This window comes from Scyliorhinus canicula, chromosome 25 (assembly GCF_902713615.1).
Source record: "Scyliorhinus canicula chromosome 25, sScyCan1.1, whole genome shotgun sequence".
NCBI classification, from domain to species: domain Eukaryota; kingdom Metazoa; phylum Chordata; class Chondrichthyes; order Carcharhiniformes; family Scyliorhinidae; genus Scyliorhinus; species Scyliorhinus canicula.
The window spans coordinates 24,876,994-24,892,317 of NC_052170.1; the positions used below are offsets into that span (position 1 = coordinate 24,876,994).

Sequence of the window (15,324 nt, forward strand, 5' to 3'; positions counted from 1 at the left end):
TCGGTTGGAACGTGACCTCAAACTTTGGTGTCTTTTTCCTGACGGGAAAAGGTGGAAGAGAGTATGTCCGGGGTGCGTGGGGTCCTTAACTATACTGGCTGCCTTTCCGAGGCAGCGGGAATTGTAGATAGAGTCAATGGATGGGAGGCTGGTTTGCGTGATGGACTGGGCTATATTTACAACCTTTTGTAGTTTCCTGTGGTCTTGGGCAGAGCAGGCTCCATACCTGCTGATCTGGTATTATATCTGGTGATACAACCAGAAAGAATGCTTTCTATGGTGCATCTGTAGACGTTGGTGAGGGTCGTAGCTGATATGCCAAATTTCCTTAGTCTTCTGAGAATGTAGAGTCGTTGGTGGGCTTTCTTAAATATAGTGTCGGCATGGAGGGACCAGGACAGGCTGTTGGTGATCTGTACGCCTAACAACTGAAGCTGTCGACCCTTTCTACTTCGTTCCCATTGATGTAGACAGGGGCATGTTCTCCTCTTCACTTCCGGAAGTCGATGACAATCTCCTTCATTTTGTTGACATTGATGGATAGATTATTGTCGTCGCACCAGTTCACCAGATTCTCTATCTCATTCCTGTACTCTGTCTCGTCATTGTTTAAAATCCGACCCACTACGGTGTTATCATCAGCAAATTTGAAAATAGAGTTTGAGGGGAATTTGGCCACACAGCCATAGGTGTATAAGGAGTATAGTAGGGGGCTGAGGACACAGCCTTGTGGGTCACCGATGTTGAGGATGATTGTGGGGGAGGTGTTGCCTATCTTTACTGATTGTGGCCTGTGGGTTAGAAAGTTCAGGATCCAGTTGCAGAGGGAGTTGCCGAGGCCAAGGCCACGGCGTTTGGAGATGAGTTTAGTCAGAATAATGGTGTTTAAGGCTGAGCTGTAGTCGATAAATGGGAGTCTGACATAGGTGTCTTTGTTATCTACACATTATCTCACAGATTTAACACAAATAGTTGTGTGCCCATAAAGAGTTACGAATGGCACTGATGATTTCTCGGGGTTATTTCCTTCACTTTGCTTTTAATTTCAGCTCCTGTCACCAGGAAACCGAATGGACTGGAATGCTTCGGATGTTTTGCCAGCACTCCTGATTCCTGCACGAATCGGGAAGAACGTGTGAAATGCGTGGGCGAAGAGGATCACTGTTTTTACGGATCGGGCAGTCAAAGTTTAGGTATGTTTAGATTTTATGTTTCATGTGAGGATACTCTATCGTCCCGTTTTTCTGCTCATAAATTGATATCGCCAGAAGAACAGAAACACAATCAAAAGGAATCATGGAATGTCTCTGAAACACAAGAATTTGAATGGGGTTCGGTTCAGGTGCAGAGAGCCCCGGACTGAAAGAGGACGGGAGGAGTCTTCGGGTCTCTTTTATGGTCACAGTGAAAGAGCCCTTTAATTTGACCCACGTCACGGGGGAATAGTTAGTATTACTGCCTCACAGCATCAGGGACCAATGGGAGGTATGGCAGCATAGTGGTTATCCAAATTGTTTCACGGCTCTAGAGTTCTAGGTTCAATTCCTGTCTTGGGTCACTGTCTGTGACCGGCTCCGGTCATAGATCATAGATCATAGAATTTACAGTGCAGAAGGAGGACATTCGGCCCATCGAGTCTACACCGGCTCTTGGAAAGAGAACCCTACCCATGGTCAACACCTCCACCCCATCCCCATAACCCAGTAACCCCACCCAACACTAAGGGCATTTTTGGACACTAAGGGCAATTTATCATGGCCAATCCACCTAACCTGCACATCTTTGGACTGTGGGAGGAAACCGGAGCACCCGGAGGAAACCCACACACACACGGAGAGGATGTGCAGACTCCGCAGAGACAATGACCCAAGCCGGAATCGAACCTAGGACCTTGGAGCTGTGAAGCGATTGTGCTATCCACAATGCTACCGTGCTGCCCTAACTGTCACTGTGCACTTTCTCCCCGTGTCTGAGTGGGTTTCCACCGGGTGCTCCGGTTACCTTCCACAGTCCAAATATGTGCAGGTTAGGTAGATTGGCCATACTAAATTGGCCTTAGTGTCCAAAAAGGTTAAGTGGGGTTACTGGTTACGGGCATAGGGTGGAGGTGTGACGTTAGGTAGGGTGAAGAGCCGGTGCAAATTTGATGGGCCGAAGGGCCTCCTTCCACACTGTAAATTCTCTGATTCGATTATTCAATTCCGGCCTCGGGTAACTGTGTGGAGTTTGTACAATTGCCCCATATCTGCACGGATTTCCTCCGGGTGCTCCCATTTCCATGCAATCAATGATTGAACATTCAAGAATGCTTACGAACTAATTACATAGATTTCGAGATACTAATTGTTTCCAATTTCTGCATCAGGAGATAGGCACGTTCAACTGTCGATTGGTCCATCAATTTAGATTCCCAGATCAGCTGAATCAATCATCGGCTTTTATCATATCAACCCCATGCAGAGATTGTGGATGCCAGCGAGATAAATGCTTATGACTTCAAACTTATTTTATAGAATTTACAGTGCAGAAGGAGGTCATTCGGCCCATCGAGTCTGAACTGGCTCTTGGAAAGAGCACCCTACCCAAGCCCATATCTCCACCCTATCCCCATAACCCAGAAACTCCACCCAACACTAAGGGGCAATTTGGACCCTGAGGGCAATTTATCATGGCCAATCCACCTAACCTGCACATCTTTGCCCTGTGGGAGGAAACCCGAGAGGAAACCATGCACACACGGGGAGAACGTGCAGACTCCACACAGACAGTGACCCAGCGGGGAATCGAACCTGGGACCCTGGCGCTATGAAGCATTTGTGCTATCCACAATGCTACCGTGCTTGAGAACTAATGTACTCAACCACTCATTATAGGAAAAAATATCCACACCAGAGTTAATCTTAACTTGCACCATTTCCACAGCAAATATATCCCAAATATACCAAAACTTTGAAGAGCGTTCGAGATATAGTCTCGCAGACACCCAGCGCAGTTGTTGCCAGACTTATTTCTTCTTCTAATCTAACCATGTGAATAACGGGCAACATTTATAGTACTTCATAGCGGCTACGTGCATGCTAACGTTCTCTGTTCCATGCACGAGCAGGGACAAAACTTTTTCCAAATCAATTATTACAGGTTCCACGACATTACTGGAAGTATTCTGATTTAGATTAGTATTCTGATCTCTTTTGTAGATCAAAGAAAAGCTCTTCACACTTCCCTAATTATAATTTCATATGTTCACTTGTTGTTCAATTATGCAAAATATCTATATTCCGGTATAAGAAATATACAGAGGCGGTAGTCATCACCGAACGATGTGGGGGATGTGTGGCAGATGACCAAAATTAATAACCATTAACAGTAGGTGTACAATCAACCTGCAGCCAACGGTCAGGAGTTGACGATTGGAGCAGAAGGAAAGAATAATGAAATTCAAATAATGGGCAAAAGAAGGACCTGGAGGTGAACCAGTCCTTTGGCTGGGTAGGGAAATGTAGTACTGGTTGGGTCAATAGTAATAGTACAGACAACTTCACAGAGTCACTGATTAAAACAATGCAGAAGAGGCACTTTGGACCATCGAGTCTGCACTAACGCACGAAAAACCACTGACCTCTCTACTTAATCCCACTTGCCACGACTTGGCCCGTACCCATGTTATGACGTGCTAAATTCTCAGCCGGGAACTGTTTAAATGATGAAAGCAACGCACCTTTCCATTCTCTCAAGGAGTGATTTCCAGACTTTTAGCATCCTTTTGGTAAATAAAGTCTCCCCAAATCCGCCTTCAACCTCCTGCCACTCAGCATTAATCTGCATACCCTCGTAACTCACCCTTCAAATAAGGGGAACAGCTGATACCTATCCAATCTAATTACGCCCTTCATAATCTTGTACACCTCTAGCAGATCGCCCTTCAGTCTTCTCTGCTCCAGTGAAAACAAGCCAATGTTATCAAACATCTCCGCATAATCTAAATGTTCCATCCCAGGCAAGAACCTGGTGAATCGCCTGTGCAACACCTCCAGTGCAATCATGTTCTACTTATAATGTGTGACCAAAATTGCACACAGTTCTCCAGCTGTGGCCTCACCAGTGTTCTATATAACTCCAACAGGTCTTCCATACTATTGTAATATTTGCCACAATTGATAAAATAAGTGGTTTATATACCTTTTTCACTACACTATCAATCCGCCTTAGCCTTCAGGGATCTATAGACAAACATGTCAAGATCTTTTCGGCCCTTAGATCTTCCCAGTGTCAGGCTATTCATTGAATACTTCATTGTCACTTTAGTCCTTCCAAAGTGTATCATCTCACACTTTGCAGAGTTAAATTCCATTTGCCACTTTTCTGGCCAGTTCACCATCCCGTCGTAATCTTCCTCTAACCCAAGACACTGAACCACCCGAACAATGTTTGCGTCGCCCGCAAATTTACTGAACCTACTCTCTCCCCCCCCCCCCCCCACCCAACCCGCCAAACCTACATAGTTTATATAAATGCCAAACAATGGGGGATCCAGCACAGATTGCTGTGGCATGTCACTGGACACTGGCTTCCAGTCACTAAAGCAGCCGTCTGTCATCACCCTCTGTCTTCTTTTTCAATTTGCAATCCCTCTTACTAAGTTATCCTGTACCCATGTGCATTTGCCTTGTTTCTAAGTCTCCGACTTGAGACCGTGCCAAAGGCTTTGCTGACAACCGTGGAAACACAGCTGGCCACATGTTAAAAAAATTAATCAAATTTGTAAGGCATGACTCGCCTCTCGCAAAGCCATGCTGACTATTCCTGATCAAGCCTTGCCTCGCCAAATGGAGATCGATTCCCTCTTACCAATGTTCTCCAATAGTTCACTTACCGCTGCCACGAGAATTACTGGTCTGTAGTTTGCTGGCTTATCTCGACAATGTTTCTTAAATAATGGGACCACATTAACTGTTCCCAGTCTTCTGGCACTGACCCTATGGCCAGAGAGGAATTATAAAATTGAGTCAGAGGCCCTGCAGTTACCTCCCTCGGCTCCGACAGCATCTGGAGACACAGTCCCTCCATATCTCTCCACTTATGAGCCTGGTAGCACCTCCAATAACTTGTCACTCAGCATGAAAATTTGCTCAAGGACATCACATTACCTCTCTCTGAGTTGCATATCTGCCTCTTCATTTCCTTCGGTAAAGACAGATCTGAAGCATTCATTGTCCTCTGACCTCGCCCGGAGATTTCCCACTTGGTCCCGAATGAGCCCTACTCTTTATTTTTTTTCTTCCGATTGATATTTTTATTAAATATTTTGGGATTTTCCCATCTTTACCAGCCAGAGCATTCTCATGTCCCCTCTTTGCTCTCCTAATTGTATCTTTAAACTCGATCCTGCACTGTCTGTACTCCGTTGTTTCGTTCCCATTGTACTTGCCACAAGCCTCTCTTTCTCGTGTTATCTCGAATATCGCTGGTCATTCATAGTTCTCAGAGCTTGTTTCTCCTACATTTTACGCCAGATGGAACATGCTGGGCCTGTACCATCCCGTTTCCTTTTGAACGCCCACCCTCCCACTGCTCTCCTGTTGATTTCCTACAAATAACTCTTTCCTATCAACCTCGCCCAGAACCTGGTTCAACGTCCTAAAGTCCGCTCTCACCGAATCAAATTCATCTTTTTTGGCAACTTCTGCATTTCTTTTCCAAACTTAAACCGTACCATGTTGTTTTCGTTATCTCCACAAACCCCCCCCCCCCCCCCCTCCGCCCACCACCACCAACATTACAACCACCTGTCAGGCTTTATTCCCCAGAATTAGGTCCAGCACTGCACTGTCCCTTGTTGGACACTCTACAAATTGAGCTGAAACGGTCTCTTGTATACATTGTAAGAACTCCACACTTTAGCACGATCACTATCCCAAATAATGCTGGCAAAGTTCAGATCACCTAAGTTAATTACCATATTATTGTTTTTACACACCTCTGCGAATTGCAGCCAAATTGCTTCTCAATTTCCCGACCTGGGTGTCTATAATAAACAGCTAACAGGTTGTCCCTTTTCCTTGCCAAGCCATATCCACCCAGCTTCCTTTGATGCCCCTCCATAATACTATTTCCTCTGACTGCAGTAACTGACTCTTTAAATAATAATGGAGTGCCTCCTCCTCTGCTACCCCTCCTCTGTCTCGCCTGAAGATTTTATAGATCAGGTTGTTCAGTCTGCCAATTTTGGCCCTGCCTCAATCACGCCGCCGTGATGGCTACAATATCACACTTCCACTTCGTTCATAATAAACCCATTTTACCACTATACTCCTGGAATTAAGGTAGAGGCCTTGTCCTACTCCCATGAAACCACCGCTGAATTCCCTCTGACTTTAGTGCTTTTCTGTGATTTGCTGCGCCCCTATTCTGCTGGCTGCGCACATCCTCTGCCGTATTACTTTAAGCTCCTCCCAACAGTACGTGTCAACCCGCCAGCAAGGATGTTAGTCCCTCTTTGGTTCAGAGGTAGACCACCCTGCGGTCGCACCTTCCCCAGAAACGGTCCAGGTGGTCCAGGAATCCAAAACCGTCCTTTCTGCACCAACTACTAAGCCACAAATGCATCTGAGTTATTCTCCTATTTATGAAAGCGCTAGCACGTGGCACAGAGATTAGATCCCGGGAGGTAATGCTTTTTAGTCTAATGTCCAACTCCCTTGATTTTTGATGCAAATCGTCATCCCTATTTCTATATATTCCATTGGTACCAACATGAACTGTGACCTCTGCCTTATCACTCTTCCCCTTCAGGATGTTCAGTAACATCCCGGACCCTGGCACCAGGGAGGCAATACACCATCCTGGAGCCAAAATAGCCCCTAGCTGTTCCCCTGACTACAGATTCCCATATTACTATTGCTCTTTCCCTCTGTCCGCCGTTCTGTACAATAAGCTGCTCCTGGTGCCAGAAGCTTGACACTGTTCCCTGGAGAAACTAGCCTCCATCAGTCTCCAAAATGGAATACCGATTTGCGAGCGGGATCCCAGGGGGCTCCTGAACGACCTGCTTGCATTGTCTGGTTTTCATCCCTTCCTTTCCTTCCTCAGGATCCTTCAGCTTCGTTGTGACCACCTCTCTTAACGTGATTCCCACAATGCTCTCAGATTCGCACCTGTCCCACAATGTCTCCAGCTACCGTTCGAGATCTGAGACTCGAGCTTCCAGGTGACACATTCTGCACACAGGTTGGGCCCGGGGCCTGGACATGTCTCCGGATTCTCAGATGGATCAAGAGGAGCAGCCCACAGCTTTGAGCAGTCGTGCCATGACAAAACTTCCACCCCAACACTCTATTGCAGCCTGAAGGAAGCAATCTAGTACAAAGAAAGTGAGCACTGTAGGATGCGCAAGTTTCCAGGCTCTGACACTGGTCTCTGAAAATTGACTTAATCCAGATCTCTAATTAACAAATTGCATTGATAAGGAGAGCCTCAATAAACTCAGTTTGAAGTTTTTAAAAACTCACCCTCTTCCAAATCAAACAGCAACTTTTAAGTTAATTAACTAAATAAAATAAAGACTAGATGTTAGATATAATTGAACCCATAATTAACCCTTAATCACCTCAGTCACAAAACTCCCACTTTCTAACTTTAATCAAGCCCGAAGTCAGACACCAGTAAAAACGATAGAATGTGAATGGACACTCTTAAAAGGACATGGAAATGTGTTTCTCAAAACATTGAATGGGTATAATCTTGAAAATAGTGTATCACTCTTATTAAGTCTGTATTCAGGTCATAAAATGATTTCTCATAAGCATCAATTGTATTGAATAGTGAACTATTTCTTTGACATTGCAGAATCTATTGGATCGACGTTTTTTACCAAAGGATGTGTTACTAAGAATGTCTGCGATGGATCAGCCAATCTGAATGAATTCCTCATCAGTCTAAATTCACAGCCCAGGTGTTGTCAGGGTAACCTGTGCAATGTTGGAAGTGGTAAGTGTAATGTTGCCACCGTCGTAGTCGTGCGTCAGTCAGACGTTCCTTTGTATCTTTAAGATGCACCCGTTTAGCGATGAGGAATGGTTGCATAAACTCGGTTTGGTCTCACTAGAATTGACGGGCGACCTGATAGATGTCTACAAAATCATGAGGGGCATAGATAGGGTAGAGAGTCAGAGACTTTTCCCCAGGGTAGATGGGTCAATTTCTAGGGGGAATAGGTTTAAGGTGCGAGGGGCAAGGTTTAGAGGAGATGTATGAGGCAAGTTTTTCACACAGAGGTTAGTGGGTGCCTGGAACTCGCTGCCGGAGGAGGTGGTGGAAGCAGGGACGATAGTGACGTTTAAGGGGCATCTTGACAAATACATGAATAGGATGGGAATAGAGGGATACGGACCCAGGAAGTGTGGAAGATTTTAGTTTAGACGGACAGCATGGTCGGCACAGGCTTGGAGGGCCGTTCATGTGCTGTACTTTCCTTTGTTCTTTGTTCTTTCCAATATTTACGGGTATTTTTAGTATTTAACCTCTTGTTATTGCTCCTATCGCCTTAGGATAAACTTTATTCCAAACAATAGTGATCCACAGATTAAACACATTTGCTCACCACAACATCCGTTCATCTGATACGAGGCGCATAACTGCCTGAGTCAACAATGTCCGATTTTTGGTGCACACCAATAATGCACTCTGTATTTCTTATCGGAAGTTCCCACTTCAGGGTTTATTCGGCAATTATCCGGGTGTGTTAACTACCCCACAAAAATTGCGCTGCACCGGAACCATCTGACAGAACGATTTAAGTTAACTTCGGAAGGTTCTGACAGTTTTAACTTGATATTTACTCTGAATGTGTTTGATGGAGAGAGACAAAAAGAAACAATTTGAACTCGAGAAAGCATTTAAAAATCCAGGCCGAGCCTTCCTTGGAACATCGAGGACAATCATCACACTTCACCCACCAAACCCAGACGGTCACCATATCACGCCCATCTATGACCAGAGTCCATCCTCACACCGGTCTTTTCCCATACTCCGCAAGTTTTGACAACGCCACTCAGACTAAACGACTCTACCGTTCCCAAGCACATCCCGGTTTGAGCCCACATCGTGTTCAAACGCCCCGCTGTCCGTCCAACTGCACCCCCTCCACCATCAATACAGTCTCCTCCATTCAGGTCTGGAATATCCTCTACAAGCCAACCCTCACCCTTCGTCTGGCAACGAGTACATGTCCTGATCAGACTCGAACTTCAGCTCTAAACAAGAACCCATCCCCCCCTGCTCCAACCAAATAGCATACTCTACTCCGGGTGGAATCCCTACTCGCCCCTCAGGTCTAAACTGCCCCCACAAACCCGCTGCCTTCAGACCCACCGTAGATCAGTCCATCCACCCGTCGGATCCACTCCTCCGAGAACTGACCCCATGCCATCCAACCTCTGTTTTTCAGATCAAGACGACTGTCCAGCTTGAGGTATGACGTGATACAACACTTTCCCCCTCCGACATGATCCTGAAAAACCCGCACCCCACCCGTCGGTCCGAGACAACGCACCTTCCACTCTTGTACCAGCCCCGTCCTTCTCCGCACCCAAACAACAACCTGAACCAAATGACCATCTCCTGTCTGATCGCACCTGTCCTGAACCAGCCGCCAACCCAAGAAAACCCCCAACCTGAACTGATCGGACAGTGTTCCAATGGACACCCATCCATCCCTCTGCCCGACCTCACATTTCCGGCCCATGATTCGGGGTAGACACCCACTCATAATCAGGGGGCGGCACGGTAGCGCAGTGGTTAGCAGTGTTACGTCACAGCACCTGGGACACAGATTCGATTCCTGCTTGGATCACTTTCTGTGCGGAGTCAGCACTTTCTCCCTGTGTCTGCGTGGGTTTCCTCCGGGTGTTCCGGTTTTCTCCCACAAGTCCAGAAAGACGGGTTTGTTAGGTGAACTGAACAGTCTGAATTTTCCTTCAATGTACCCGAACAGGCGCCGTAGTGTGGCGAATAGGGGAGTTTCACAGTAACTTCATCGCAGTGTGAATGTAAGCCTACTTGTGGCAATAAATATTATTATTATTATATATTATGTCCACCTCCCCCGCAGTCTTAGCTGATACACGAATCTCCTCGAATCCAGCACGACCTCCCCGACGGTCTAACCCAGCCCACCATCTTCCCGAAACATTCACTCTGTTCCGGTCTGACCCGATGCCCCCTCCTCTCCAGTATGAGAGCAGCCTCTACCTCGAGCCGTCACCGAAATCCCTCTGTTCAGTCCAGTAACAAATCTCTCCTTTCTTAAACCTGCTGGAAAATCTCAGCAGGTCTGGCAGCATCTGTAGAGGGACAGAAGAACTTTTCGCTGCCCCTATCTATGCTGCCTGACCATCTGAGATTTTCCAGCATTTTATCTTTGGTTTAAGATTCCAACATCCGCAGTAATTTGCTGTTATCTCGTCTTTCTTACATGACCAGGCCTGACAGAAGGTCCACCTTGCTCCAGTGCAATCTACCCGATTAGAGCTCCTCTTACCGTCTGATCCATTACCCCTCCAGCCCCTGCGACCCCTAACGTACCGTCATCCTCTCTGTTTCACCCGATTCTCCCTATCCCCCCTGTGACACCTATATCCCCTTCTTTCCGAACCCTCCCTCAGAACTCTCACTCCTGTTCTCCTCCTTCGACCACTTCCTCCGACTGGGCACAAAGGCTGACTTAATCCTCCTTCCCATTCTGTCCCCCCTTCTGACGAACATCAATTTAGAAACGGCCAGCACCACTCGTCAAAATCGGCCTCTAGTATGTTAGGAACCTTCCTCCACACGAGCAGTCCAACTCCTCTATCCCTTTTGTTCAACTTACCTATCTCCTCCAGTCCGAACCATAACCAAGGTCTGATCACCCCTGCTTCAGATAATCCGGCCCTCCACTTCTGGTCGGGCATAACCACCTCCAACTTGACATAACATCCTGGATCCGAAAATAACCTCCAAACCCACCCCATGCCCCGATCTGAGGTGGTCCCACACTACCCAACACATCCCTCCAACATTAATCCACCCGTGCTATCCGATCGGACTAACACCCTCCCACCTGAATAACATGCTATCTTCATCTGGTACGATCGGACACCCAGCCGCTCCGCTCCGACCAGACTCTTTCCCCTCATTCCCTCTGGAAGGAAACACCCTCTTCGACCCTCCCCCACGCATTACTCTGATTTCAAACTCCGCTCGATCCAGACTCTCCCCTCCCGTCTTCCGCCGGCCTCCCACCCTATCGACACCGTACTTACATCTCATAGGAGCTAAACCTAACCCCTCCTTTCTGACGTAACCTGACCAGGCCGACACCACCGCCCTCCTCTAATCTCATCACCCTCAGCAAGTCGACAGCACCCTCAGACCAGATCAGCCCCTCCGGACCTACACTACAGATAGAACATAGAACATAGAACAGTACAGCACAGAACAGGCCCTTCGGCCCTCGATGTTGTGCCGAGCAATGATCACCCTACTCAAACCCACGTATCCACCCTATACCCGTAACCCAACAACCCCCCGCCGCCTTAACTTTACTTATTAAGGACACTACGGGCAATTTAGCATGGCCAATCCACCTAACCCGCACATCTTTGGACTGTGGGAGGAAACCGGAGCACCCGGAGGAAACCCACGCACACACGGGGAGGACGTGCAGACTCCGCACAGACAGTGACCCAGCCGGGAACCGAACCTGGGACCCTGGAGCTGTGAAGCATTTATGCTAACCACCATGCTACCGTGCTGCCCACTAGAACATGGATCCAAATCCGCCCCCCCCCTCTCTACAGTCCGAAGTCGTGCCATGTTACAACCCCCACATCATTCCCTCTCTCATCAGGTCCGCCCTGGCCCATTGTAAACCCCATAACCTATTTCATACACAGCACGAACATTTCAGGAAGCATGCTAGTAAGAATATTTCTGAAATAAAAGTGTAATGATGACCATTGTTGATTGGTGTAAATACCCATCTGGTACACTAATGTCCTTTCGTGAAGGAAATCCGCCGTCCATGTTTGGTCCGGCCTACATGTGGCTCCAGACCCACAGCAATGTGTTTAACTCTCAAATGCCCTCTGAAATGTCCGAGCAGTTTTATTGTAGCACTAGGAAAACTCAAAACTAAAATGCAACTGGATGGACCATCCGTATTCGAACCAGGCACTGCAAATGTCAACGATAAACCCATCCATGCCGACCCTGAAAAGTTCTGCTTCCATGGAGTTCTGGAGGCTTCTGCCAAAGTTGGGAGAGCTGTCTCAAAGGCTAGTTAAGCAACAACCTGACATAGTTATACTTGCAGAATTATACCTTCCAGACCAAGCCCTAGACACCACTATCACTATCACCTGTGTCACCGGCAGGACAGACCCCAGAGAGGTGGCAGCACAGTCGTGTCCGGTCGGGAGGGAGTTGCCCTGGGAGTCTCCAACATGGACTCCATGCAGTCTCATGGCGTCTGGTTAAGCATGGGCAAGGAAACCTCCTGCTTCTTACCACGTACTGGCCCCCACCAGCTAATGAATCAGTACTCTCCCTTGTTGAACAACACTTTGAGGCAGCACTGAGAGTGGCAACGGTGCAGAATATGCTCCGAGTGGGGGACGTCTATGTCCATCACGAAGACTGGCTCGGTAGTACCACCGCAGAGCTAGGTGGGTATCCAAAAGGACTTGGCTGCTAGTCTGGGACTAGCAGGTGGCAATGGAGACAAGGGGGAAAACGTACTTGACCTAATTCTCTCCATTCTGCCTTCTACATATGCATCTGTCCATGACAGTATCAGTGGAAGTAACCGCCCCACATATTATGTGGAGATAAAGTCCCAGCTTCATGTTCAGGGTGCCCTCCATCGAGTTATGCACTACCACCGTGCTGAATGGGATGGACTTCAAATAGATAAGCAACTCAAGACTGGCTAGTCACGAGGCACTGAGGGACATCAGCAGTAGCATAATTGCATTCAACCAAAATCTGCAACCTCATGACCCGGTATGTTCCCCACTCTACCATTACCACCAAGCCAGGAGACCAACCCAGATTCAATTAAGATTGCAAGAGAGCATGCCAGGATCAATATCAGGCATACCGATAAACGAGCACGGGTGTTTATTGGTGGCACGGTAGCACAGTGATTAGCAATATTGCTTCATAGCGCCAGGCTCCCAGGTTCAATTCCTAGTTTGGGTCACTGTTTGTGTGGAGTTTTCACGTTCTCCGCATGTCGTCGTGAGTTTCGTCCGGGTGCTCCGGTTTCCTCTTACAAATCTGGAAATAAGTGTTGTTATGTCATTTGCATATTCTGAATTGTCCCTCTGCGTACCAGAACAGGCGCCGGAATTTGGCTTTTCACAGTAACTTCATGCAGTGTTAATGTAAGCCTACTTATGATTAAAAAAAAGATTCTTATTATTACGTGGTGTCGAATTGGTGAATGTCCAAAAACAAGGTCGCGTGGGGTTGCGGGGATAGGGTGGGGGTGTGGGGATAGGGTAGAGGTGTCAGCGTGGGTGAGGTGCTCTTTCCGAGGGCCAGTGCAGGCTCTATGGACCGAATTGTCTCCTTCTGCACCGTGCATTCTATGATTGTCTGATTGTATGATTGTATGATTGTATGATTCGATGATTCGATGATTCGATGATTCGATGATTGTATGCCAAACAGTATAAGCAGCAAGTAACAGACAGAGCTAGGCGATTCCACAACAAACGCATCTATTTTGAAGTCTGCAGTTCTGCTATATCCAGCCGCGAATGGTGGTGAACAATTAAGCAAGTCACTGGGGGAGCAGGCTGTACAAATATTCCCATCCTCAATAATGGAGGAGCCCAGCACGACAGGCAAGGCTGAGGCATTCAATTCACTCCACACTATCTGTAGAACCAGCTGAAGACATTGGATACTGACAACGCCAAGGGCGCTGGCAATATTCCAGCAATCGTACTGAAGACCTGTGCTCCAAAACATACTGCATCTCGAGCCTAACTGTTCCAGGAGAGCTGCAACACTTGCATCTAACCGACAATATGGAAAGTTTCACAGGTGTGTCAATGATCTCAACTCCAGGATATCACTACAAGAGTTCACGGGGTAATGTCTACGACACAAACTTCTGAAGCTGACACATCAATTACCTCGCTTTCGTCATACATTTAGTCATGTGGATGTTTGCGGATGACAGCACAATGTTCAGCACCATTCGTGACTCCTCAGATAATGACGCAGTCCATGTCTGAATGCTGCAATACCTGTACAACATCCAGGCTTTGGCTGACAAATGGCAAGTAACATTCGAGATACACAAGTGCCAAGTAATGATGGTCTCCTACAGAGAAACAATTTCCCTTCCACCTCTTGACATTCATTGGCATTTAAATCGATGAATTCCCCATCATAGAACATAGAACTGTGCAGCACAGTACAGGCCCTTCGGCCCACGATGTTATGCCGATCTAGTCTGAAACTAACATCAAATCAACCAACTCCCAATCATTTTAGTGCACTACATATGCCTATCCAATAACCGTTTGAAAGTTCCTAAAGTGTCCGACTCCACTACCAAAGCTGGGAGGGCGTTCCACGCCCCAACCACTCTCTGAGTATTGAGCCTACCTCGGACATCCCGCCTACATCTTTCACCGTGAACTTTATAGTTAAATCCACCCGAGAAAAAAGTTGCTAAACGTCCACTCTATCTATCCCTCTCATCATCTTATACACCACAATTAAGTCACCTCTCATCCTCCTTCGCTCCAAAGAGAAAAGCCCTAGCTCCCTCAACCTTTCCTCATAAGACCTACCCTCCAATCCAGGCAGTATTCTGGTAAATCTCATTTGCACCCTTTCCAATGCTTCCACATCCTTCCTATGGGTGACCAGAACTGCACACAATACTCTAAATGTGGTAGAATTAAGGTATTGTACAGTTGCAGCATAATCTCATGGCTCTTAAATTCAATCCCCCTGTTAATAAATGCGATAATCACGGCTCGATCCACTTGTGTGGCACACTTCTGAGATCTATGGACATGAACTCCGAGATCTCTCTGCTCCTCCACATTCTTCAGAACCCTGCCGTTAACCCTGTAATCCAAATTAAACTTTGTCCGACCAAAATGAATCACCTCACACTTATCAGGGTTAAACTCCATCTGCCACTTTTCAGACCAGTTCTGAATCCTATCAATGGCTCTTTGCAACCTACAACAGCCCTCCACCTCATCCACTACTCCACCAATCTTGGTGTCATCAGCAAATTTACTAACCCAAACTTCA

The 15,324-nt window shown here is 47.1% G+C and overlaps 1 protein-coding gene across 1 annotated transcript in view; it reads left to right on the forward strand.

Annotated features, from left to right (window-relative positions):
• Positions 1-15,324, forward strand: part of LOC119957021 (mucin-2-like) — a 96,233-nt gene that overhangs the window by 12,743 nt on the left and 68,166 nt on the right. Inside the window, exons 4-5 of the mRNA XM_038784604.1 lie at positions 1,050-1,193; positions 7,846-7,986. Coding sequence (XP_038640532.1) covers positions 1,050-1,193; positions 7,846-7,986 — 285 coding nt within the window. The remainder of the gene's footprint in view (positions 1-1,049; positions 1,194-7,845; positions 7,987-15,324) is intronic.